This window comes from Lolium perenne, chromosome 5 (genome assembly GCF_019359855.2).
Source record: "Lolium perenne isolate Kyuss_39 chromosome 5, Kyuss_2.0, whole genome shotgun sequence".
Lineage (NCBI taxonomy): Eukaryota > Viridiplantae > Streptophyta > Magnoliopsida > Poales > Poaceae > Lolium > Lolium perenne.
Window position 1 is genome coordinate 50,631,963 of NC_067248.2, and position 22,599 is coordinate 50,654,561.

At 44.5% G+C, this 22,599-nt stretch overlaps 3 protein-coding genes across 3 annotated transcripts; all 3 read right to left on the reverse strand.

Moving 5' to 3' along the window:
- Window positions 1-241: 241 nt before the first annotated feature.
- On the reverse strand, window positions 242-3,061 carry LOC127299152 (scarecrow-like protein 34). Its single transcript, XM_051329067.2, has 2 exons — window positions 632-3,061; window positions 242-548 (listed from the first exon to the last, which is right to left on the reverse strand). The coding sequence occupies exon 1, from the start codon at window positions 2,955-2,957 to the stop codon at window positions 759-761; it is 2,199 nt and encodes a 732-aa protein (XP_051185027.1). The 5' UTR covers window positions 2,958-3,061; the 3' UTR covers window positions 242-548; window positions 632-758.
- A 4,738-nt stretch (window positions 3,062-7,799) lies between these two features.
- Window positions 7,800-12,296, reverse strand: LOC127299155 (uncharacterized). The gene is made up of 4 exons (XM_051329069.2): window positions 12,123-12,296; window positions 11,358-11,417; window positions 9,189-9,311; window positions 7,800-8,313 (listed from the first exon to the last, which is right to left on the reverse strand). The coding sequence occupies exons 1-4, from the start codon at window positions 12,294-12,296 to the stop codon at window positions 8,212-8,214; spliced, it is 459 nt and encodes a 152-aa protein (XP_051185029.1). The 3' UTR covers window positions 7,800-8,211.
- Window positions 12,204-14,748, reverse strand: LOC127299153 (scarecrow-like protein 34). Its single transcript, XM_051329068.2, has one exon. The coding sequence runs from the start codon at window positions 14,654-14,656 to the stop codon at window positions 12,506-12,508; it is 2,151 nt and encodes a 716-aa protein (XP_051185028.1). The 5' UTR covers window positions 14,657-14,748; the 3' UTR covers window positions 12,204-12,505.
- Between the last annotated feature and the right edge of the window lie 7,851 nt (window positions 14,749-22,599).

Genomic DNA, 22,599 nt, shown 5'->3' on the forward strand with positions numbered 1-22,599 from the left:
ATACCTTCTGGATAGGCCTCCGAGACACTATTCCAGTGAGCAAAAGGTACTATCTAGACCATGGGTTCATACACAACACATCTAACTTTGGTTACTGGACAGTGCCACAGAATCATATTATAGTGTTAAGCCGTGCAAGATCTTCAGATGTGCAGGAAAATATTATGCTAAGCTGCTACAGGATGAAAGAATCAAGAAAAGACAATTCTCCTGATACAGAACATAATAGCCAAGCAAAAACGAGAATTCAAAAAGTTATTCATTACAATGTTACTGCCTGCCAAAGTGCAGAAAAGCACCTAGAACACGCTGACTAGTGTCAATTACAACATGATCAACTGACTGGGTTGATCACAGGCACATATCATACCTTCAAGCAAACAACATCCAGATCAGGACATCCAAGTCTAAAGTTCTATGATAATAGCTATGGCATTAGACAGCAACATGACTGCATAGACATCTAATTCACATAACACCATGGATATGTAGCATGCCATGATATGTTTTCATTTCCACATCCTTAAGCTACGCTTCTCCTGCAAAACCTGCATTGCATAAATTGGTCCCATGAGCAGAATCACCTGCATGCTGGAATCGCAAATAGGCACCAAATTCTGGGTAGGCATACCTCAAGACATGAGTCCACTGAGCAAAGGCTATTAACTAGACCATGGGTTCATACACAGCACACAGAAACTATGTTGACATAGGTAGAACTATATCGGTAGCCAGGTGAAAATAACGACAACTAAAAACTAAGAGCTAGCATCATTTGCCGCCCAGGTAGAGATGGCATAGAGGATGCGCCCTTTCCATCCCTGCAAGAGCCAGTTTTGATCTAGATCAATCACAAAGTCCTTGTGGTAGCCGTTACTGGCCTTCTCTCTGACTATGTCAATGACATCTGGGTTCAATGGCAGCTGCTTCAAACCTGCCCGCTGGTTCCTTACCTGCCACTGCCTGTAAGTCTCAGGGCGCTCCACCCTATCTGTACCCTCACAGGCAATGACATTGAGGGCAGCCCGCCCAAAGATGTTCTGCTCAATCAGCATCCTCTGTTCATTATCCCTTGGGGTGGTTGTGTCCAGAACATCAAACAGGGCGGAGTAGTAGAAGAGCACCTCCCGAAACCGTGTTACGAAGAACGGCGCGCTGAATGAGCCATTCACAATTGCATGGATGAACGTGTGGGGACGCATCTTCCGGATGTTACTGAGCACAACATCCCTTGGACTCTCGATCACAACGCTCTCATCCATCAAGTTCTTGAACTGAAACAGGCAGTTCACGATGAGCGTCTCTTCAGGATCAATGTTGAGATCCTCTTTACGGAGCGACTCCATCTTTGCCGCCGCGATGGCCTGGTACTTGAACGGCACGTTAAACTCGCTGGCATACTTGCTGAGCCTGCGTCCTGTCTCCTCGATGCGCTCTTTCGGCCGGAACCCAGGCTGAGGGAGGTCAATACCGGTGATCCTTACCTCTGGTGGCCCTCCCTCCCTCTGCGATATCCGCCGCAGAAAGCACGGCCACTGGAACCCATACTGTATGCCATAGTCGATGATATGTATCTTCTTCTTCCCCAAGGAGGCAATATAGATGGTAGAATTTGAGAAGATGAAGGACACCTTCTTGAAGCAGATGGCGGCCATGTAGAGCTGGTAGGCCTTGAGCATGTCGACAGCGGAGATGCGCGTGGCCATGAGCGACTGGTGCACCATGCCGCCGGTGCCGGCGAGCCGCGCCTGCAGGCCCTCGGCGAAGCAGTGCGCGAGGCGCTGCGTGCCGTCGCCGTCGGGGCGCGCGTGCAGCGTGATCTGCTTGAGCAGCTCGGTGGCGCTGCGGCGGTCGTCGGTGGCGACGGCCTGCGCGCAGTGGATGAGCAGCGTGCGCAGGTCGACCACGTCGGAGGCGCCGCGGCGGCCCCTGGCCTTCCCGTCCTTGCCGGCGCCGCCGCCGGCGGCGTCGTTCTTGGCCACCGCCTCCTGCATGGCGATCCGCAGGTTCTGCATCTGCTCCACGCACATCTCCTCCGAGGGCATGAGCATCCTGTCGAACATCTCCCGGGCCGTGACGTCGTCGCCCTGCATCGCGCTCTGCTTGCTGCTCCTGCCGCCCTCCTGCTCCAGCTCGTCGTCGCGGTACGGGTTCTTGCGGCCCCGGCCGCCGCCGCCCCCGGAGGTTAAGTTGGAGTTGGAGTTGGAGATGGACGAGATGGCCGAGATTGCTTCGACCGCCTCCTCCTTCTTCACGGTGCGCGCCGCTCCCTTGGTGTTGTGGGTGGGCAGGAACTTGTTGCCCTCGTCGAGTCCCCTGAAGAAGTTGGCGGAGGAGGCCTCGAGGTCGATGACGAGCTTGTCCTGGGAGGGGAGGAACTTGTTGGCCTCCTCCATGCCCTTGAGGAAGGCGGAGTTCATGAGATCAGCGTTGGCGCCCGCGCTGAAGAAGGCTGCGGGGTCGAGGTCGACGACGGGGTCGTAGTGGAAGCGGCGGTCGTAGGAGTCGGCGTTCGTGATGGCGGAGGTGCATACGGATCCGTCGGATGGGGAGCACGGGGAGGCGGCGCGGTTGGTGTCGTCGGAGGTGCAGTTGGAGTTGGAGGAAGGGTCGGAGAGGATGTCGAGGAAGGGCTTCTGCGCCTCGAGGAGGGCGGCGTTGTCGGGGTAGTCGTAGAAGAACTTGTCGTCGATGTTCTCCTCCATGAGCATGCGGGAGATGTAGGGGAGGACGAGGTCCTCGGGCGTGGAGGAGGGGGAGTCGGCGCCGCCCGCGACGAGATCATCGAGGTCGGTGGAGGGCAGGTGATGGTGGTGGTCGTGGTGCGGGGTCGGGGGGAGGTCGAGGTAGGAGGAGGGCGAAGCGGGGATGAGATCGGAGAGGTAGAGGTAGAGGGAGTCGTCGTCGGGGCCGGGGGAGTTCATGGAGGAGGCGGGGAGGTAGGAGGAGGAGCCCATGGCGGCGGCGGCGGCGGTGGGGAGTGGAGGGTTTAGCGGTTTTGTAGAGGTGGGGAGTGGAAGGTTCTGGGAAGGAGCTGACGGCGGTGGGATTGGCCACCGGGGACGGGGAGGGGAGAGAGAATGGAGACCTTGGGGGAGAGGATGAGGGAGGAAGACTCTGGTGGACGGAATATTCTGGCGTCTCTGCGGCGGATGGCCGTGTGGGCTGGGCTGGGCTGTGGGCTGGGTTTTGGTTCGGCCCTGATTAATATGACTAACTCTATTTTTGTTCAAAGAAAAATATGATTAATTTTTTTTGTTTATTATAATGAAAATTGTGAAACTAATTTATAAGGTTTCATCTCTCCTTACTTGAGGATTGTGATGATCATGCTTAACCTCTCTCTCTCTCTCTTTTTTTCCCGCCTCTAGACCTTACCATGTTTTCACCATATTTTGTAAACATGATGACACCTCGGTTGAACTAGGTCCATTCGATGGGGATGTGATCAACTAACATCAATGCCTCGGTAATATCCTTTTTACATTTGGTAAACAAAATATTGTTCATTAATGGAACTATCGAAACCCCTGACCTCCGAGCGAGGTCGTTCGAAAAAACCATTCTTCATTAGTAAAGGATGGCCATGGTGCAACGGAGATGCCCCTCTTCCGGGCTAGCTTTTGCCCCTAAGGCATTCCATTTTATCCTCCCAGTGGCGGAGCCAATAGGGCGGACCCCACCCTAAGATTTGGCCTAGCCCATATGTTTTATATAGAAAATAATGAAGAAAAAAACCCATCCCAAATAAGGTGTGCCCCACCCTAACAAAATGGGTTAGATTCGCCACCCACTTGACAACAACTTTTGGGTCAAACAACTTAGGAATCAGCAAGGATTTTTGTCACCCTCCAATGTCAAGCTCTCGCGTGGAATCCCTGACATCACCGATTAAAAATCCGTAAATGATTGCAACTGCTATACCTCATCAGCATACAAAGTGCAATTTGATGGCCTCATTTCAACCTCCATTAATGCCTCGCCTTGGAGAACTTTGGCTCGTCCTAAATGTAATTTGATTTCTTCGTCGGTCATGCAAATATGATTTGGACATCGGATTGCCTTCAGCCTAGGGGATGGACAAATTATGGAAGTTATCTCGTATATAACCGAGTTTAGGAATCATCGCGCATCTCCTCTTCAAGTGTTGCTTCACCACCCGTATTTGGATGGCAATCCGCTCTTAGATTGGATTCGACGACAAGCTTCCCACGTTTTGGGCCAAGGAAACATCCGTCAAAGATTGGTAGACAAATATTGCGTTCAAAAAAAATAAAGAGCTACGAAATTCATGGCCTTCGTGATCTTGGTTTTGAAAAAGAAACTCTCTCTCAGGGGAAGCAAGGCTTTCATCATTGATTTCGGTTCTTCACCAAGGTGTGTACGAGCAAAACGATTTCAAAAATCCTACGTGGCAATGCTGGAGACAACCGGCAGGATGACATTGTTTCACTTTCACATAGATGCATGCCATGGGCATGGAAGTAGAACTTGCCTATTGCCTATTGTTAGCGCTCCTATCAAACGGTACAATGACGCGCTAAAGATCACGTTCAAAACAACAAAATGTTTCGCAGAAAATTAACCCGTGTGTGTGTGTGTGTGTGTGGAAGGTTGAACCAGATCAAAGAAGCACGAGAGCGTCGTGATAATGCTTACTCCCAAGCGTTCCAAATAGTTTTCCGTTTGTGTTCTGTTGACACGTACACGGGATTTCGGTGCACGGGGAATAGCACGACGAACCCCGATTCGGCCGATTTCCCAAGCGTACAACCAACACCTTTGTTCAAAGTTCTGCGCGCCGTCCGCGTCAGTATGGACCTCTCGCTGACTGTGCCATCGTTGAAGACATTAATGGTAATGGCAGCCATTCATGTCACTCCCACCTCCATGCGCGCGCCAGCACGAAGAAGCCGCTGGGCTGCTGGCCAACCCTATCCCTTTCTACGAAAACGACTTCTTTGTTGGAGACTGTCCTAGACGTGCTCGTGGTGGGCATATGGGACATGGACGTTTGAAGAACTGGCCATCTATATGATTCTATCCCCATTTTTGGCTATCTCCTATGATTATACCACGACTCTTGCTGAACATGCATGTGTACACGGTCATTGGAGTACATGCCACGACTCTTGACACTCTATTAACTTAGTAACCGGCACCGTGACGCTTCTCCAAAAATCTTATCGTTCTCCGGAGAGGAGGTGAACCAAAGAGGCATCAACTGAAGCCGAACAACCAACAATTTTGTATTCATTGTCCACCCACGCGCTCGGGTCATTCCCTCAACCCGCAGCATGCATGGCGAGGCGGGCGGTGGAGGAGAAGGAGTACGCATGTGGTATTCCTCTTCTTATGCTCGTACAATAAGTGAAACAACCCCCTTATAAGGAGGCTTAACTCTCTCTAAACTAGTAAGGGGGACTAAGAGTTTGCCGCACTTGTTGCCACGTAAGAATAGGCCAATTGGGCGTTTAGGATTTTCGGAAATTGTGGACTTGGGCTAGGTCTATTTTAGGCAAACTTACGACACTCTTAGTTCAAAAGTAGATGATGGCACTCTTTTAGGTCAAAAAGATGTTGTTTCAAACATAGGTGTGCCTTTTGGCATGTATAATAAATCAATTGTACTTTTTATATTATATGTAATAACAAAATAAGTGGGTTCTAAGTCCTACCCTCTACTTACATATTCGTGGCAGAAATTACCCTATTTAGTGTCATTTCCTCCGAATTACGTCATTCGTCGAAAGGTGTCCCGATTTTACTGACTTTTGACATTCGATGTGTTCTATCGGGTGGGAGACGCTCATCATCCTAAAGTATTGTAGCGACAAACATACACCTCGGAGGCATAGTTCGTCGTTGTCTGTTTTCACATTTGTTGTTGTGACACGAGATGTATGTCGAGCCATTCCGCTAGGACGATCTGACACATCTTGAAGAACGGGCCAAATGCGTAAAATAGGTAAAATCAAGAACAAGTTATGGGGGTAATTTGAAATAATCTCCACCAAATAGGATAATTGGTGCCACGAATTTACAAATCTGGTGTAAATAGTGGAGTTCATTCTTTAAAAAAAATTGTCAACTTGAGTTGTTCCTTGTGGTGGCACCTGCGAGCTTAGGTTCGATCAAGTCACAGGGATGCTTGTATTTTCCCAGTTTTACTACATGCTTTGGAATGCCCTCAAGATTTGGCGACTCAATTTCTTGGAGGTGCTTATGGGGTTAGTGTGAGTGCATATGTGTATGTGAGCACATGCATTTGTAGTACGGTTCTTAGAAAAATATTTAAAATCACATCATATAAAAACATTAACGATAAATGTAATGTAAATATTTATAGAAAAGTGAGTAGCATCTACCTATCTAGATATTTTGTATATGCTAATAGAAAAATCGTAAAAATAAATTTTACGTTGCCGGAGACATATATTTGGGAACAAATGTAATATAATATCATGGGCCAACTTCTAAAATTGTCCATGTGGTCAAAATATGTTTCAAAAATAATTAACGTATCATGTCATAAAAATTACAATCTCAATTTTTTCCTTACGATGAGAAATTAAAATAAGGGAAAATGAAATTAAAGAAAAGTATTTATTTAACATTGGTTAGATCTGATTCAAATAAAACGGGTAGCATCTAACCCTTTTGGTTGCATGCCTTGCATCGACATTATCTATATGTACGATTGCTTGCGAATAAATTTGCGGAGTAAAAGTTTCTTATCAGCCTATCTTCTCCATTCCATCGTGACAAGTGGATGTTGACATGTCAACCACATAGCTGGAGACGCTTGTCTTGAATAAGAATATTCAGCCCGGAATCCTCTAATTCCCTGTGAATGATTACCCAAATAATAACAGGATCCACACTCCATAGGTAAACGAAGAGTGCTGGTAATATTTCCCTAAAGTGAAGTTTTTGTGTGATGGCTGCCCTTCTTGTCCGTAGCAAACGTTCTCGTGCAGCTGTCGACTATGAATTTGGCTGCTGACGAGGGGCACGGATGCAAACAAACCATCACCTCATTTTCTTACGAAAATATTACTCGTCTACAGCCAACTTCAGCAGTGTTTGAGTATTTGAGAATGAGTGAGTAAAACTGCTAAAGTTTCGAAACAAATATCCTAAAGTTAATAACTAGCACCTCAACTTAACAAAGGCATGGATGCAAGACCAATTGGAGAGGACAAAGATTTAGTGCCCTTGAGCACCAGTGCTCCCGGTTTTTGAAATATTTTAAAAAATGTATTTTTATGTTTTAAAAATCATAAAAATTATTTCATAAATACATACATATGTCATGAATACTAGTGCAAAGTTTCGGTAAAAATTATGTTGTATTTTTAACTACTGGAAAAAAACTATGGTTGTATATAGGGACAATTTTTGTCAGAAATTTATATTTTTATATAGTTCATAATACAACATATTTTCTTCCGAAATTTTTACACTACATTCAGAAGATTTCTATGTATGTGCAGATTTCAGCTCAAATTTTTTAAAATCTAAAAAATATACTATTTAAAAGCGGCAGCATTGGTACTCATGTGCCAAAGTTACTTTTTGGACCCCAATCTAGGCCTACATAGTCTCATGATATTTATGGTCTTCCTTTTTATATGTACAATAAAAAATTGATTCCCATGATCCGACGAACATGTTGCCGTAGTGCTAGCTCTCTCCACCTTATCGCTTCAGTCGCCAAATACCGTTGAATTCAAAGGTTGCACGTGCTGACATGCACAGGATCCGAGCTCCGATCCCAAGATGATGAACGGACGACTGACAGGTGGGGCCAGCCAGCCCCGCCCATCACAAAGATCAGGTCAAACGGTTACTTGGAGTCATAGACCAGTGCTCTGGTTCGCTGAGGCTCGCAAGAAGACATGGATGTCGATATCCGTGACATAAACGGCATGGCCCACAAAAAGGTAACAGGCTAAATAAAACACATGATCTAATTAGTGGCTCAAAATATATGGCGTTTTAGTACGAAAAATATATATTATTACTACGTAGATGAAAAACTAAAATTTCTGGTGTAGAAACTAGGAGAAGTCTGAAAGAATGTGACAGAAGAAAAAGGTAAGTCCATGTACACCAGCTTGCCTGCCTATCACAATCAGCAAACAAAGAGAGCATGTGGCCAATTCAGATCAGGTGATTCACCAATGCAAAGACTGGACTAGTGGTTGGTCAAAAATGAAACACTGGCATATATCTCCAGCCAAATCTTCTAGAAGCATCAAGCATCTGCTTTATCAGTGATCTGTCTTCTCTGTTTCTTGGGGAGCAATCCTGGCCAAGCCAGAAGAAAAATGTCAACATGCAAACACAAGGTGATTAAAAACCAAGGCTGGATAGTAGAGCAACATGCATGCTGGCTACATGCCAACACTGTCCCAGTATTTTTCTGTGCGAGGAACCAACTTTATCATTGCTTGATCAGGTCAAAGTCTACTTGGTGCATAAATAAACAACTTCCATAACGTACCCACAGGATTAGCTTAGGTTTTGGAGACAATAGTCAATGATACATAAGAACTCAAAGTAGACCGCCTCACCAAGTAGACTACGGTCTGCAAACGTGTTGGTAAAGAAACAAAAGCAGAAGGATTATGAAACGATCAGCAAGTTTGGGTAGGAAAACCACAGATGCCAGAGAAAACCATGTCATATTAATAGTTAATAAAACATACACAGAGGAGAATGAGGTGTCATATCGAAAAAGAAGGATGGAGACCAAAAACAAGGGAAGACTGAAAACGATGTCCGAAGTTATATCTGAGTAAAACATTTTGAAATAAAATTAGGCATGGCCTCAGTAAAAAAAATCATATCACTAGCCAAGAACAAACAGATGAAAAGTCAGAAAAGGATGTCCGAAGTCTTGTCGAGTAAAACTTTTAGAAATAAAAGTAGGCATAGCATCAGTAAAAATTATCATATCACTAACCAAGACAGTAACTTGCTGGTAACTTATTTAAGCTATATCGCCTAGAAGACCAGTTTCTACTTATAAATTTTGGATATATGTTGCTTTCATATCGGACTTTATGCCTGGAAAATGAGAGCTAGATTACAAAATAAAAACTACAGAATAGCATGGCATCACCATCTATTATTACTGTATTAGATATAACTTATTAGATTAATGATTAAACTATACATACCATTGCTACCTCGAGCGAAATTGCAACCTCATGACAATCTTTTTGCTGTAGACAGATAGCAACCACGGCCATGATACTGATAGCCACAACAACTAGGGCACCACTCATATCTCCTGTTAAATCCTAAAATATCCAAATAAAGGGGAACCTTTATCGCTGTCTGCGCTTAGATAATCCAAGGTAAACAGGTAAGTTCACGAAAGTGATAGTGTTCGGCCGCGAGGACCGTTCGATTGGGCTCGACGAACCCAGATCATGGTGTATACTCGCATAAAGTCACTAGTGGCTGCTATGGGAGAATTAATTAGTAGTCTAGTGAGCCTTAATCATTGTGCTACATGATGGAGAGCAAACTTCCAAAAGGCAACATAATACATGGCCACTATGTGCTTAAACTAGGATAGATAGGACATAAAGCAATGCGGCCACAAGTAACCACCAAATGAATAAACTAGGTTAAAGGCTTAGGGCAGATCCATTTCCCCTCATACTACAGCAGAGATGGGGACACCCAGATTACAGATTAGTTGCATGGCACGATTTGGTCTGATGCTGCCAGGAGATTAATGCTACTACTAATTTTTTGAAGGGTGTCAGTGCTACTATTTGGGGAGTGGTTCTCCGAAGAAAAAAGAATATCAAAATGCAGGGAGGTGTGAACGGGTGATGGAGAAGCAGCAGGGAAAGTCAAGCAATCAGCCTTGACTGAAAGCAGAGTAGGCTACCGGTTGCTGATAATATCTTCTGCTAGTATAAAATAAATGTTCTTCCACCTTCCCAAGGTTACAAGAAATGACCAGATGCTTAAGGTTCAATGAACCGCATTCTGGAACTGCACTTCCTAGGGACATGCATGTAGGATTGACATTTTGTCATACTGAATCCTGTGGAAAACTCTAACCACGTATATATTTTCGATAAAGAACCACGTATATATACCCACTAAAATAGTTCTTCAACCTTTCGAAGAAGAAACAGTCCACTCTAACAACAGGTATGCATAGCATCATTGAAAATGCATCATATGCTGCCTAGAAAAGTTATAACAGTAAAGTGTGAGTGGGCTTTCCTTCTGTTGGATCAGATACCTCTGCAAAAATGCAAGCGAAGGGCTTGACTTGGACTCTCTGTAATGCAAAGAAATTGTTGGCCAAGACAGCATCTGGGTCCGCAAAACCATCGCCAACCTCCAGAATTTTCTCTTGGGCAGAAAGATTTGCTTACAGAGTGTGTCAGGGCATTGTGGAGGTCGAGAGAACTGAGGCATTTTATGCAACTGAGTCTAGCTTTGCAATCAGCACCAGTGGTGGTGATGGGACACGCAAGTGGCACAGACATTAAGGGACAAGAACTACAGAACACTAACTTAAGATATACTGTAGTCAGATAGATCAGCGCTGTTTCACAGGATAGCGAAAGCAGGGAAGAAACTGAACTAGGGAATCTTCGGTACCTGTCAAGAATATTCAAGTCATTTCTTCGCTGTCTTCATTATGAATGTTATTGTTTGCATTTTTTGCTTTACGAGAAAATTAATCTTGTAAGTTCAACCAGTACAAATATTAGAGAAACATTTCACATCAACACCACACACGAGCTACACAGAACATTATAAAATTAAATACACCCGAAAATAACACAGGTTACTGTGCTACACCTCTATATGAAAACAACAATTACTGATTTGCGTGGTACTGTCATTATGTGTGAATAAAATCTATCAAATCTGAGCTAAGGGACTTGCAACTGATTTTTCTGGAAGTACGTCGAAGAACCTGTCTATCTTCTGTGAGCTAATTCCAACATTGGGCTGTAACTTGATGGAAATACAATTTTTAGCTCACATTTTATTGGGGTTTCTGAACCCTGTTACAGCCTATAGGGTTAAGCAGTACACCTTTGGATTATCCCACATACACATAACAGCAAAGTTGCAGGTGATGGCCACTATAATCCAGATATTCATGTTTATTTATTCGAGAAAGCAAACAGAAAGTCTCACGGCAAAAAGTTAATACAAAATTGTTCAAAATAACTATAGGATGCAGGTATTATTGGTGATACCTAGCTATATTGGTCATTTGGTTGGTTCTGCAAGGGCATGAGCACAAAGAGAATATATTGAAATAAATTCTAAAAGTGATGAAGAGAGCTTATGCAAATTGTCACCTTCAGAGAGATCTCAGCTTCATCCAGCTTATCTAGTATCAAATCTCCAAGAGCGTGAACCTGAAAGATTTGATGTATATGCTTTAAAAGTTCGTACAATATTTTAAAGTAGAAAGAGCTAATCAAAGTAGTATATGTAACAACTAAGCAGTAACTTAGTTTGTAGACAAATACAACTTAACATATTCAGTACAAGTATCTTGTTAGAAGACATAGGTCATTAGCACCAAAACACATCCCCGGTCATAGATTCTCACCAACTTATATCGAAGAAGGCAAAATATAGCTACACATCCATCATAGAAGAAACATGAACTAACTTGTGTTTTCATTGCTAATCATCATATGTAGCACTTATATATTTTTTTTACCTCAAACATCAACAGAGTTTGCTACAGCATAATGGCTAAAACTAAGAACAAGAGACTGGTAGTAGACAGTGTTGGTAAGCATAATTGTCGCACCAAAATTCTTAATGCAATAAAATGTAGATTAAATGGTTTTTCTTGAATAGATATAAGATTGAACCATTGATGTGATTGCTAAATGGTAAGTGAAGTATACACTTGTGACAGTTACAAGTAGACATTTTTTAAGCAACAGGATGGGAGCATTCACAAAAAAAATGCTTTTATACAGTTCTGGTTATGTAGATAAAGTTGTATGTCGTAGCTACAGCTGCAGGGTTTTACTAACAACAAGAAAATGCACAGTTTTCAGTGTTTCAAGGTGCCACCGAAATGAAACATAGAACTGAAGACATACCAAACCACCAGTTATTGGAATGGAGCTCTGGTGATCAAAAGACATATATGCTTTCCTAATCAGACACAGGTCCAGCACACATAAATCAATATATGTAGGTACAATACTCCAAGCTAAGGTTTCATCCTCGTAGATTACAAACCGAGCAATCTGATGCATCTCAGAAGATTTCATCCCCGAAGATTACATTGTAGTCACTTGAAGATAAACCGGCCGGTATGAGTTTCTAATGTACCAGCTATTATAAGTACTTTTAGAGGCCCAAAATTTAGGGAAATATGCTAGAGATACTCTAACTAGACCATGGGTTCATACACAGAGTCATTATATTGACATAACTAGACCTAAATTTTTAGCCAAGTGAAAACAGGAACAGCTAAAAATTAAGAGCTAGCATCTTTTGCCACCCATGTCGAGATGGCATACAGAATGCGCCCTTTCCATCCTGACAAGAGCCATTGGTGATCCACATCAATCACAAAGTCCTTGTGGTAGTTGTTCTTGACGTTGTCTCTCACTCTCTCAATGACCTGCGGATTCAATGGAAGCTGCTTCAAACCTGCCCGTTGGTTCCTTGTCTGCCATTGCTTATACGTCTCAGGACGCTCCACCCTATCTGTACCCTCGCAGGCAATGACATTCAGGGCAGCACGCCCAAAAATGTTCTGCTCAATCAGCATCCTCTGTTCGTTATTCCTTGGGGTAGTTGTGTCCAGAATATCAAACAGCGCTGAGTAGAAGAACAGAACCTCCCGAAACCGTGTTACAAAGAATGGTGCACTGAATGAGCCATTCACAATTGCATGGATGAATGTGTGGGGCCGCATCTTCCGGATGTTACTGAGCACAATATCCCTTGGACTCTCAATCACAACACTCTCATCCATCAAGTTCTTGAACTGAAACAAACAGTTCACAATGAGTGTCTCTTCAGGATCAATGTTGAGATCCTCTTTACGGATCGACTCCATCTTTGCCACCGCGATTGCTTGGTACTTGAACGGCACATTGAACTCACTGGCATACTTACTGAGCCTACGGCCTGTCTCCTCAATGCGCTCTTTTGGCCGGAACCCGGGCTGGGGGAGGTCAATACCAGTGATCCTTACCTCAGGCGGCCCTCCCTCCCTTCCTGACATCATTCGCAGTAAGCATGGCCACTGGAACCCGTATTGTATACCGTAATCGATGATATGTATCTTCTTCTTTCCCAAGGCGGCATTACAGATAGTAACATTTGAGAACAGGAAGGGCACCTTCTTGAAACAGATGGCTGCCATGTACAACTGGTAAGCTTTGAGCATGTCGGCAGCTGAGATGCGTGTTGCCATGAGCGACTGGTGTACCATGCCACCAGTGCCCGCCAGCCGCGCCTGCAGGCCCTGTGCAAAGCAATGCGCGAGGCGCTGCGTGCCATCGCCATCGGCGCGAGCGTGCAGCGTGATCTGCTTCAGCAGCTCTGTAGCGCTCCGGCGGTCGTCGGTGGCAACAGCCTGTGCGCAATGAATGAGCAGCGTTCGCAGGTCCACCATGTCGGAACCACCACCCCGGCCCCTGGCGTTCCCATTGCCCCTGGCCTTCCCGACACGGCTGGCTTCATTCTTGGCCACCGCCTCCTGCATGGCGATCCTCAGATTCTGCAGCTGCTCGACGCACATATCATCTGAGGGCCTCAGCGCCTTCTCAAACACCTCCCGTGCAGTGACGTCGTCCCCCTGCATCGCGGTCTGCTTGCTGCTCCTGCCACCCGCCAGCTCCAGCTCGTCTTCACGGTACGGGTTCTTGCGACCTCGGCCGCCAAGAGAGTTGGGCAAAGCAGCATCCACAGACTCCTCCCTTTTCACACTCACCATCGCTGGAGGCGCCGCACGGCCGTTGAATTCAGCAACGAGATTGTCCTCCTGGCTGGGCAGGAACTTGCTGCCCTCCTCGAGGCCCCTGAAGAAGTTTCCAGAGGGGGCTTCGTGGTCGATGAGGAGCTTGTCCTGGGTGGGCAGGAACTTGCTGGCCTCCTCCATGCCCTTGAGGAAGGCGGAGTTCATGAGATGAGAGTTGGCGCCGGCGCTGAAGAAGGCGGCGGGGTCGAGGTCGACGGGCTCGTAGTGGAAGCGGTCGTAGGAGTCAACGGCGGCGGGCAGCAGGGCGGAGGAGCCGTCGGATGGGGAGCACGGGGAGGCGACGCGGCTGTTGCTGTTCTTGGAGGTGGAGGTGGAGGTGGAGGAGGGGTCGGAGAGGATGTGGAGGAAGGGCTGCTGCGCCTCTTGGAGCGCGGCGTTGTCCGGGTAGTCGTAGAAGAACTTTTCGTCGATGTCCTCCTCCATGAGCATGCGGGAGATGAAGGGCAGCACGAGGTCCTCCGGCATGGAGGAGGGGGAGTCGTCGGCGAAGGGCTTCTGCTGCTGCTGCTCGTGGTGCGGGGTCGGGGGCAGGTCGAGGTAGGCGGAGGGCGAGCCGGGGATGAGGTCGGAGAGGTAGAGTGAATAGTCGACACCGGGGGGATCCATGGAGTCGGGAAGGTAGGAGGAGGAGCCCATGGCGGCGGCGGCGGCGGCGGCGTAGGGGATTGGCCGCCGGGGGGAGAGACAGGGTGAGGAACGGGGAACTTTGTTCTTTTGGAGAGAGAGAGACAGAGTGTGAGGCCGACTGGCCGAGAGAGATTCTGGTGTACGAAGTTGAGTAAAATAGTCAAATTCGACAAAATAATCTAAATGTGCAATAAATTCAAGAAATAAACCTTCGGCAAAACTATTTCGCATGAGTGATCCTTTTGTGCCACGCCGGTAACGGGTGTGCCCCAAACTACTCCGCCTCGCTGAGGAGCACGGCGTCGCACACGCACCAGCGTGGACTGGCAGGCCCAGGGCCAAGGTGTGTTAGTGTGGCGTCATGGTTGGTGGCGCCACACGAGGATGGGGGTGCGACACATCTGACTTGTTCTGTCCACTTTTATGTGATGTAGGCAACAAATTCTTGCACATTTTATGTGATATTGTAGTGAAACCCTAGTTATTGAAAATTGTATATATTTATATGTAGTTTTGATTTTCTGTGATCTAGATTTTGTGATTTAAGTGTAGTACATGAATAGTACACTAGTCTTTTTTACATGCTCACTCACTGCAATGATAAACAACATTTCTACTTGATGTTTTAGAAAAAGCAGGTAATAGAAATGACCCAAGTAGTTCATATAGTTTTGCAAGGCTAAAATGCATATGTAATAACGAAGGTTGTATGTGTGTAGGTCTTTGGAACCCCTCCGACTTAGGTGTCACGAGGCCTCCTCAACGAAGATATCATACGATGAGCGATACTCTGTAATGTAGAGAGGACGGATCTGGCATATGGGTTCCACCTAGAATTTATGAAAAAAACGCCAAAATGAGAACCACTCTAATGTGTATGTCCCTTGACCATTTTCGTAGTGCCACATCAGCATAAAAGTGGGGTCCACCGGTCATAAAGTAGCTTAGCTCGTGTAAACTTATCATTCAATGCTATATGTTACACTGTTACGGATAATGATAGTTTTTTGCGAAAGAAAAATGGCATCGTGGTGGTTTTTTGAAAGCCTAGCTACAATTGTGGTTTTTTTTTTGCAATTTTGTCTACTTGCCCCAGGTCCCCTCACGCACTTCCTTGATGGTGCAACTAGGCATGGTCTCCTTGACAAGCTTCTGGAGGATCCAAACTTCTCTCTATGCGGACGCTGCGGCGGTCTTTGTGGCACCCTTCAAGGAGAACACTAGAAACTTCACAATGATTCTTGAGAACTTGTTAGAGGCAACCGGGCATTGCACAAACTTTCATAAAAGCTCTATGGTTCCCATTAGATGTGGCGATATTGATCTTGATGATATTCTCGAAGACAATACTCTGCTTTCAGTCAAGGCTGACTACTTGACTATTCTCCATGCTAGCGGTTCCTGATAATATCTTCCCAAGGTTACAGGAAATGACCAGATGCATAAGGTTCAGTGAACCACATGCTAAAATTGGACTTCATAGGGACATGTAGGATTGTCATACCGAATCCTGGGCAAAACCGCCCAGTTCTTGGCGGCCCTTCCTTGCCCTTTTGGCAACATCGTATGGAAGACTGATACGTCCAATTTGCATCACTATTTTATATCATAATTTGCTGTTATTCATTGATATATTTCATATTTGGACACAATACTTATGTTATTTCATCTATTTTGCATGTTTCATCATTATTGGAGGATCAAGCACCGGAGCCAGGATTCTGCTGGAAAAAGCACCGTCAGAACGCAATATTTCGGAAGATCAACTGTGGAAGGAAATTATACCAAAAATCCTATTTTTCAAGATGACGAAGGAAGCCAGAAGGAGGAGCTGAGAGGGCCCAAGGTGGGGCCAGACCACAGGCCGGCGTGGCCCATGGCCTGGCCGCGCCACCATGTGGTGTGGGGGCCCCACAGCCCCTTTCGCCTCCTTTTCTTCGCGAAACCCTTTGTCCCGAAAACCGAAGCCACAGAGGGTTCCTCACGAAGAGTTACAGCCGCCTCTGCGGGGCGGAGAACACCAGAGAGAAAAGAGCTCTCCGGCGGGCAGGAATCCGCCGGGGAAATTCCCTCCCGGAGGGGGAAATCGGCGCCATCGTCACCGTCATCGAGCTGGACATCATCTCCATCACCATCATCATCATCTCCACCATCATCACCGCCGTCTCCACCGCAGCACCTCGTCACCGCCGTAGCAATTTGGGTTTGATCTTGATTGTTTGATAGGGGAAACTCTCCCGGTATCTATTTTTACTTGTTGTTGATGCTATTGAGTGAAACCATTGAACCAAGGTTTATGTTCAGATTGTTATTCACCATCATATCACCTCTGATCATGTTCCATATGATGTCTCGTGAGTAGTTCGTTTAGTTCTTGAGGACATGGGTGAAGTCTAAATGCTAGTAGTGAACTATGGTTGAGTAATATTCAATGTTATGATATTTAAGTTGTGGTGTTATTCTTATAGTGGTGTCATGTGAACGTCGACTACATGACACTTCACCATTTATGGGCCTAGGAGAATGCATCTTGTACTCGTTTGCCAATTGCGGGGTTGCAGGAGTGACAGAAACCTAAACCCCCGTTGGTATATCGATGCAGGAGGGATAGCAGGATCTCAGAGTTTAAGGCTGTGGTTAGATTTATTCTTAATTACTTTCTTGTAGTTGCGGATGCTTGCAAGAGGTATAATCACAAGTATGTATTAGTCCTAGGAAGGGCGGTACATTAGCATAGGTTCACCCACACAACACTTATCATAACAATGAAGATTATTTAGCCGTATGTAGCGAAAGCACTAGACTAAAATCCCGTGTGTCCTCGAGAACGCTTGGTCATTATAAGAAATCAAACCGGCTTGTCCTTTGTGCTAAAAAGGATTGGGCCACTCGCTGCAATTGTTACTCTCGCACTTTACTTACTCGTACTTTATTCAACTGTTACATCAAAACCCCCTGAATACTTGTCTGTGAGCATTTACAGTGAATCCTTCATCGAAACTGCTTGTCAACACCTTCTGCTCCTCGTTGGGATCGACATTCTTACTTATCGAAGATACTACGATACACCCCCTATACTTGTGGGTCATCAAGACTATTTTCTGGCGCCGTTGCCGGGGAGTGAAGCGCTATTGGTAAGCGGAATTGGTAAGGAAAACCTTTACCGTTGCATTGCTGATTTTATTTCTCGCTTCTTGCTATAAGTCATTATGGAGAGATCTTCTCTTCAATTTCTATTTGGAAAATCTACTACTACTGCAACGGTAGTGGATGAGGCGCCAGGTGAGGAAGTGATACCATATAAAATACCTATGAAAATTATTGAACGTGTTATGGATAACCGCTATGAAGGGGATGGAACTGTCCACCCTGGAGATCATTTATTGTTCTTGCATGAATTATGCGGTTTATTCAAGTGTGCAGGTATTGCTATGGATGAAGTGAGGAAGAAACTATTCTCTTTATCACTGTCTGGTAAGGCGGCGCATTGGTATAAATTACTGGATAATGGAGATTCTCTTGAATGGAATGATATTGTGCCCCGGTTTTATTCTAAGTTCTATCCTCCAAGTGAAATTCACAAGGATCGGAATCGCATATACTCCCTCCGTCCCGTAAAAAGCTGCGCATGCTCTGTTCAAATTACAAATTGTAAAAAAACCCACATATATTTAATCTATCACAAATTTAGGTAGAATCAAAATTCTAAATTCCGGCCACGATCCACGCCGGCCACAATCTCCGCCAGCCGCGATCCTTGTCCCCATGAACGATCAGCTGATCTCATGCATCGATCAACTGATCTCACGCGCAGCAGCTCCGCTCGCGAGCGATCAACGGGATCAGATCCTGATCTCACGCGTAGCTCCGCCCGCCATTAGCGCATGGGATCAGACACGTGAGATCGCGTCGCCTCCGCCAGCGACCAGCTCCTGCGCGTGGGAGCTCGTCGAAGTCCTCCACAGCTCCCTCGCCGTCGCAGATCCATCGCCGTCCACAGCTCCCTCGCTATCGCCGCAGTCGGACACGAAGATGGATACGGCGTCGCCGCTACGGATCCGCCGCCGGTCGGAGAAGAGACGTCTCTCGGCCACTGCCCATCGCCTTCGTCCCCCGCTCCAACGGGAGCGAGCAGGTAGCTAATAAAGGTCGCAATCTACGGATCCAGTGGAGAAGCGGCAGTTCGGAGAAGATCGGCGACGAAAGAACGGAATTTTAGGTGCGCCGGGTTCGCGGGCGACGGCGAGTGTGTGGTAGCCGAAGAGGGCGGGCGGCGCACGCGAGGGCGCGGTGGCCTGCGAGCGAGCGGCAGCAAGGACGGCGGCAAGGAGCACAAGGGGACGGGACGGCGAGGAGGGATCGGGGACGGCGGCGACAGAGATGTGGGAATCGGGGATGGGGAAGAATGTCTGGGATAGGGGATGGAAATTCTCAGGTGAAAAAAAACGGGGAGGTTTTCGCAAAAAGGCCGGCGCGCAGCTTTTTACGGGACGGAGGGAGTATAATTTTTGGCCTCATGATGGAGAGAGTATTGCCCAAGCTTGGGGGAGATTGAAGTCTTTAATGCTCAAATGCCCCATTCATGAGCTTCCTGGTAATGTTATTATTGATAATTTCTATGCAAGACTTTCTTTTCAAGACAAGACCTTGCTGGATACCTCTTGTTCTGGATCATTTACACGCAACAAAGAAGAGTTTAAAAGGGACCTTCTTGATCGGATCCAAGAAAATACTGAAGGTTGGGAGAACGACAAGGATAGAGAATCAGGTATAATTTATGATTATAAATGCATTGAAGCTTTTATGGATACTGATAAATTTCGTAATATGAGTGCTACATATGGTCTTGATTCTCAAGTTGCTGCAAACCTTTATAAAGCTTTTGCCTCTCATTATGAATTGCCTAAGAAGAATTTTGATAAGTATCATGAACCGTATAAGGATAAAATTGATTCATCTATTAATAAATGCGTTGTAATTGAAACTGCTGATCATGTTATTCCTGAAGCTTATATTGAAAAAACTCCTTTCCCTGCTAAAATGAAGGAGTACTCTGTTATAAATAGTGCGGTTCATAAAAGTGAAAAGAAACCTGTAGAACCTGAAGAACAAATAAAAGTTGAACCTGCTGTTGCAATAGTTAAAGATCTTGTGACTAAAAATGTGGAGGATGGTCATATTATTTTCTATGAAGATGCTTCTAATATTGTTTCACATCCTAATAAACCCAAACAAGTTAGTGTTCCTATGCTATCTGTTAGAATTGGTGATCATTGCTATTATGGTTTATGTGATATTGGTGCAAGTGTTAGTGCTATTCTTTATGAGCTTTACACGGAGATTATGCACGAAATTGATTCTTGTGAACTTGAAGATATTGATGTGGTTATTCAGCTGGCTAATAGAGAAACTATTTCTCCAATTGGTATTGTTCGAGATGTAGAAGTTCTATGTGGTAAGATTAAATATCCTGCTGACTTTTTGGTACTTGGTTCTGCTGCTAGTGATTATTGTCCTATCATTTTTGGTAGACCTTTTCTAAATACTTGTGGAGCTATTATAGATTGCAAGAAAGAGAAAATTTTGACTAAATTTGCTGGTGAATCTTATGAGTTTAACTTCTCCAAATTTACCAAAACTCCTTATAAAGCTGATTTGCCTAGTGATGATTTTAAAATGGAGCAGTGTGCATCTATTGTTCTTGTTCCTAATAATCCTTTGCAGCAACATTTGGAGAATAGCGAGAGTGAAGTTTTTAGGAAAGAAAGAGATGAGCTTGAGGAAATTTTTCTCCGCCAACCTATTCTCAAGCATGATTTACCGGTGGAAGATTTGGGTACAACACCGCCACCAAAGGAAGATCCTGTTTTTGAATTAAAGCCTTTGCCTGATAATCTTAAATATGCTCATATTGATGATAAGAAAATATATCCTGTTATTATTAGTTCTAAGCTTTCAGAGATTGAGGAAGAAAGGTTATTGGAAATATTGAAGAAACACCGAGGAGCTATTGGCTACACTCTTGATGATTTGAAGGGGATTTCTCCTTCTATTTGCCAACATGCTATTAATATGGAAGATGATGCAAAGCATGTTGTTGAACATCAGCGTCGTCTAATTCCGAAGATGAAGGAGGTGGTAAGGAATGAGGTATTAAAACTTCTTGAAGCTGGTATTATATATCCTATTGCTGATAGTAGATGGGTTAGTCCTGTGCATTGCGTTCCCAAGAAAGGAGGAATGACTGTTGTGCCTAATGATAATGATGAGCTCGTCCCTCAAAGAGTAGTTGTAGGGTATAGAATGTGCATTGATTTTCGAAAAGTTAATAAAGTTACTAAGAAAGATCATTACCCTTTACCATTTATTGATCAAATGTTAGAAAGATTGTCTAAAAATACTCATTTTTGCTTTCTTGATGGTTATTACGGTTTTCACAAATTGGTTAAAGCTAAAGATCAAGAGAAAACCACTTTTACTTGTCCCTATGGAACTTATGCTTATAGGCGTATGCCTTTTGGTTTATGTAATGCTCCTGCTACTTTTCAAAGATGCATGTCTGCTATTTTTCATGGCTTTTGTGAGAGTATTGTGGAAGTATTCATGGATGATTTTTCCGTCTATGGGAATTCTTTTGATAGTTGTTTGCGAAACCTTGATAAAGTTTTGCAGAGATGTGAAGAAACTAACCTTGTTCTTAATTGGGAGAAATGCCACTTTATGGTTAATGAAGGAATTGTATTGGGACATAAAATTTCTGAGAGAGGTATTGAAGTTGATAGAGCTAAAGTTGAAGCAATTGAGAAGATGCCCTATCCGAGGGATGTTAAAGGTATTCGTAGTGTTCTTGGTCATGCTGGGTTTTATAGGAGATTTATTAAAGATTTCTCCAAGATTTTAAAGCCTCTTACTAATCTTCTTCAAAAAGACGTACCTTTTGTTTTTGATGATGATTGTAAGGAAGCTTTTGAAACTCTAAAGAAAGCCTTAACAACTGCTCCTGTAGTTGAACCTCCTGATTGGAATTTACCTTTTGAAATTATGTGTGATGCTAGTGATTTTGCTGTAGGCGCTGTTCTTGGACAGCGAGTAGATAAAAAATTGAATGTTATTCATTATGCTAGTAAAACTCTTGATGCTGCTCAAAGAAATTATGCTACAACTGAAAAAGAATTATTAGCTGTGGTCTTTGCTTGTGATAAATTTAGATCTTATATTGTTGATTCAAAAGTTACTATTCATACTGATCATGCTGCAATTAGATACCTTATGACAAAGAAAGATGCTAAGCCGAGGCTTATTAGATGGGTACTTCTTTTGCAAGAATTTGATTTACATATTGTAGATAGGAAAAGTGCTGATAATCCTGTTGCTGATAATTTGTCTAGATTGGAAAATATTGCTTATGATCCTGTTCCTGTTAATGATAGTTTTCCAAATGAACAATTGGCTGTAATAAAGGTGAGCTCGCGAGACAGTCCTTGGTATGCTGATTATGCTAACTTTATTGTTTCCAAGTACTTGCCTCCAACCTTTTCAGCTCAGCAAAGGAGGAAATTCTTTTATGACTTGAGGCATTATTTCTGGGATGACCCACACTTATATAAAGAAGGAGTGGATGGGATTCTGCGAAGGTGTGTTCCCGAATATGAACAACAAGAGATATTGAGTAAATGTCATGGTAGTGTTTATGGAGGACATCACGCCGGAGAAAGAACCGCGCAAAAGGTTCTACAATCAGGTTTTTATTGGCCAACTCTCTTCAAGGATGCGAGAAAGTTTATTTTATCTTGTGATGAATGCCAAAGGGTTGGTAATATCTCCAGACGTAATGAAATGCCTATGAATTATACTCTTGTTATTGAACCATTTGATTGTTGGGGATTTGACTTCATGGGACCTTTTCCATCTTCAGAAGGTAATACTCATATACGTGTTGCTGTTGATTATGT

Coding starts and splice junctions, on each gene's coding strand:
- LOC127299152 (XM_051329067.2), bottom strand. CDS start 2,957: ATGGGCTCCTCCTCCTACCTCCCCGCCTCCTCCATGAACTCCCCCGGC.
- LOC127299155 (XM_051329069.2), bottom strand. CDS start 12,296: ATGAAATCTTCTGAGATGCATCAGATTGCTCGGTTTGTAATCTACGAG. Junction 9,312..11,357: donor AAGCTGAGATCTCTCTGAAG/GTGACAATTTGC, acceptor TGGATATTTTAG/GATTTAACAGGAGATATGAG. Junction 8,314..9,188: donor TTTCGCTCGAGGTAGCAATG/GTATGTATAGTT, acceptor TGGCTTGGCCAG/GATTGCTCCCCAAGAAACAG.
- LOC127299153 (XM_051329068.2), bottom strand. CDS start 14,656: ATGGGCTCCTCCTCCTACCTTCCCGACTCCATGGATCCCCCCGGTGTC.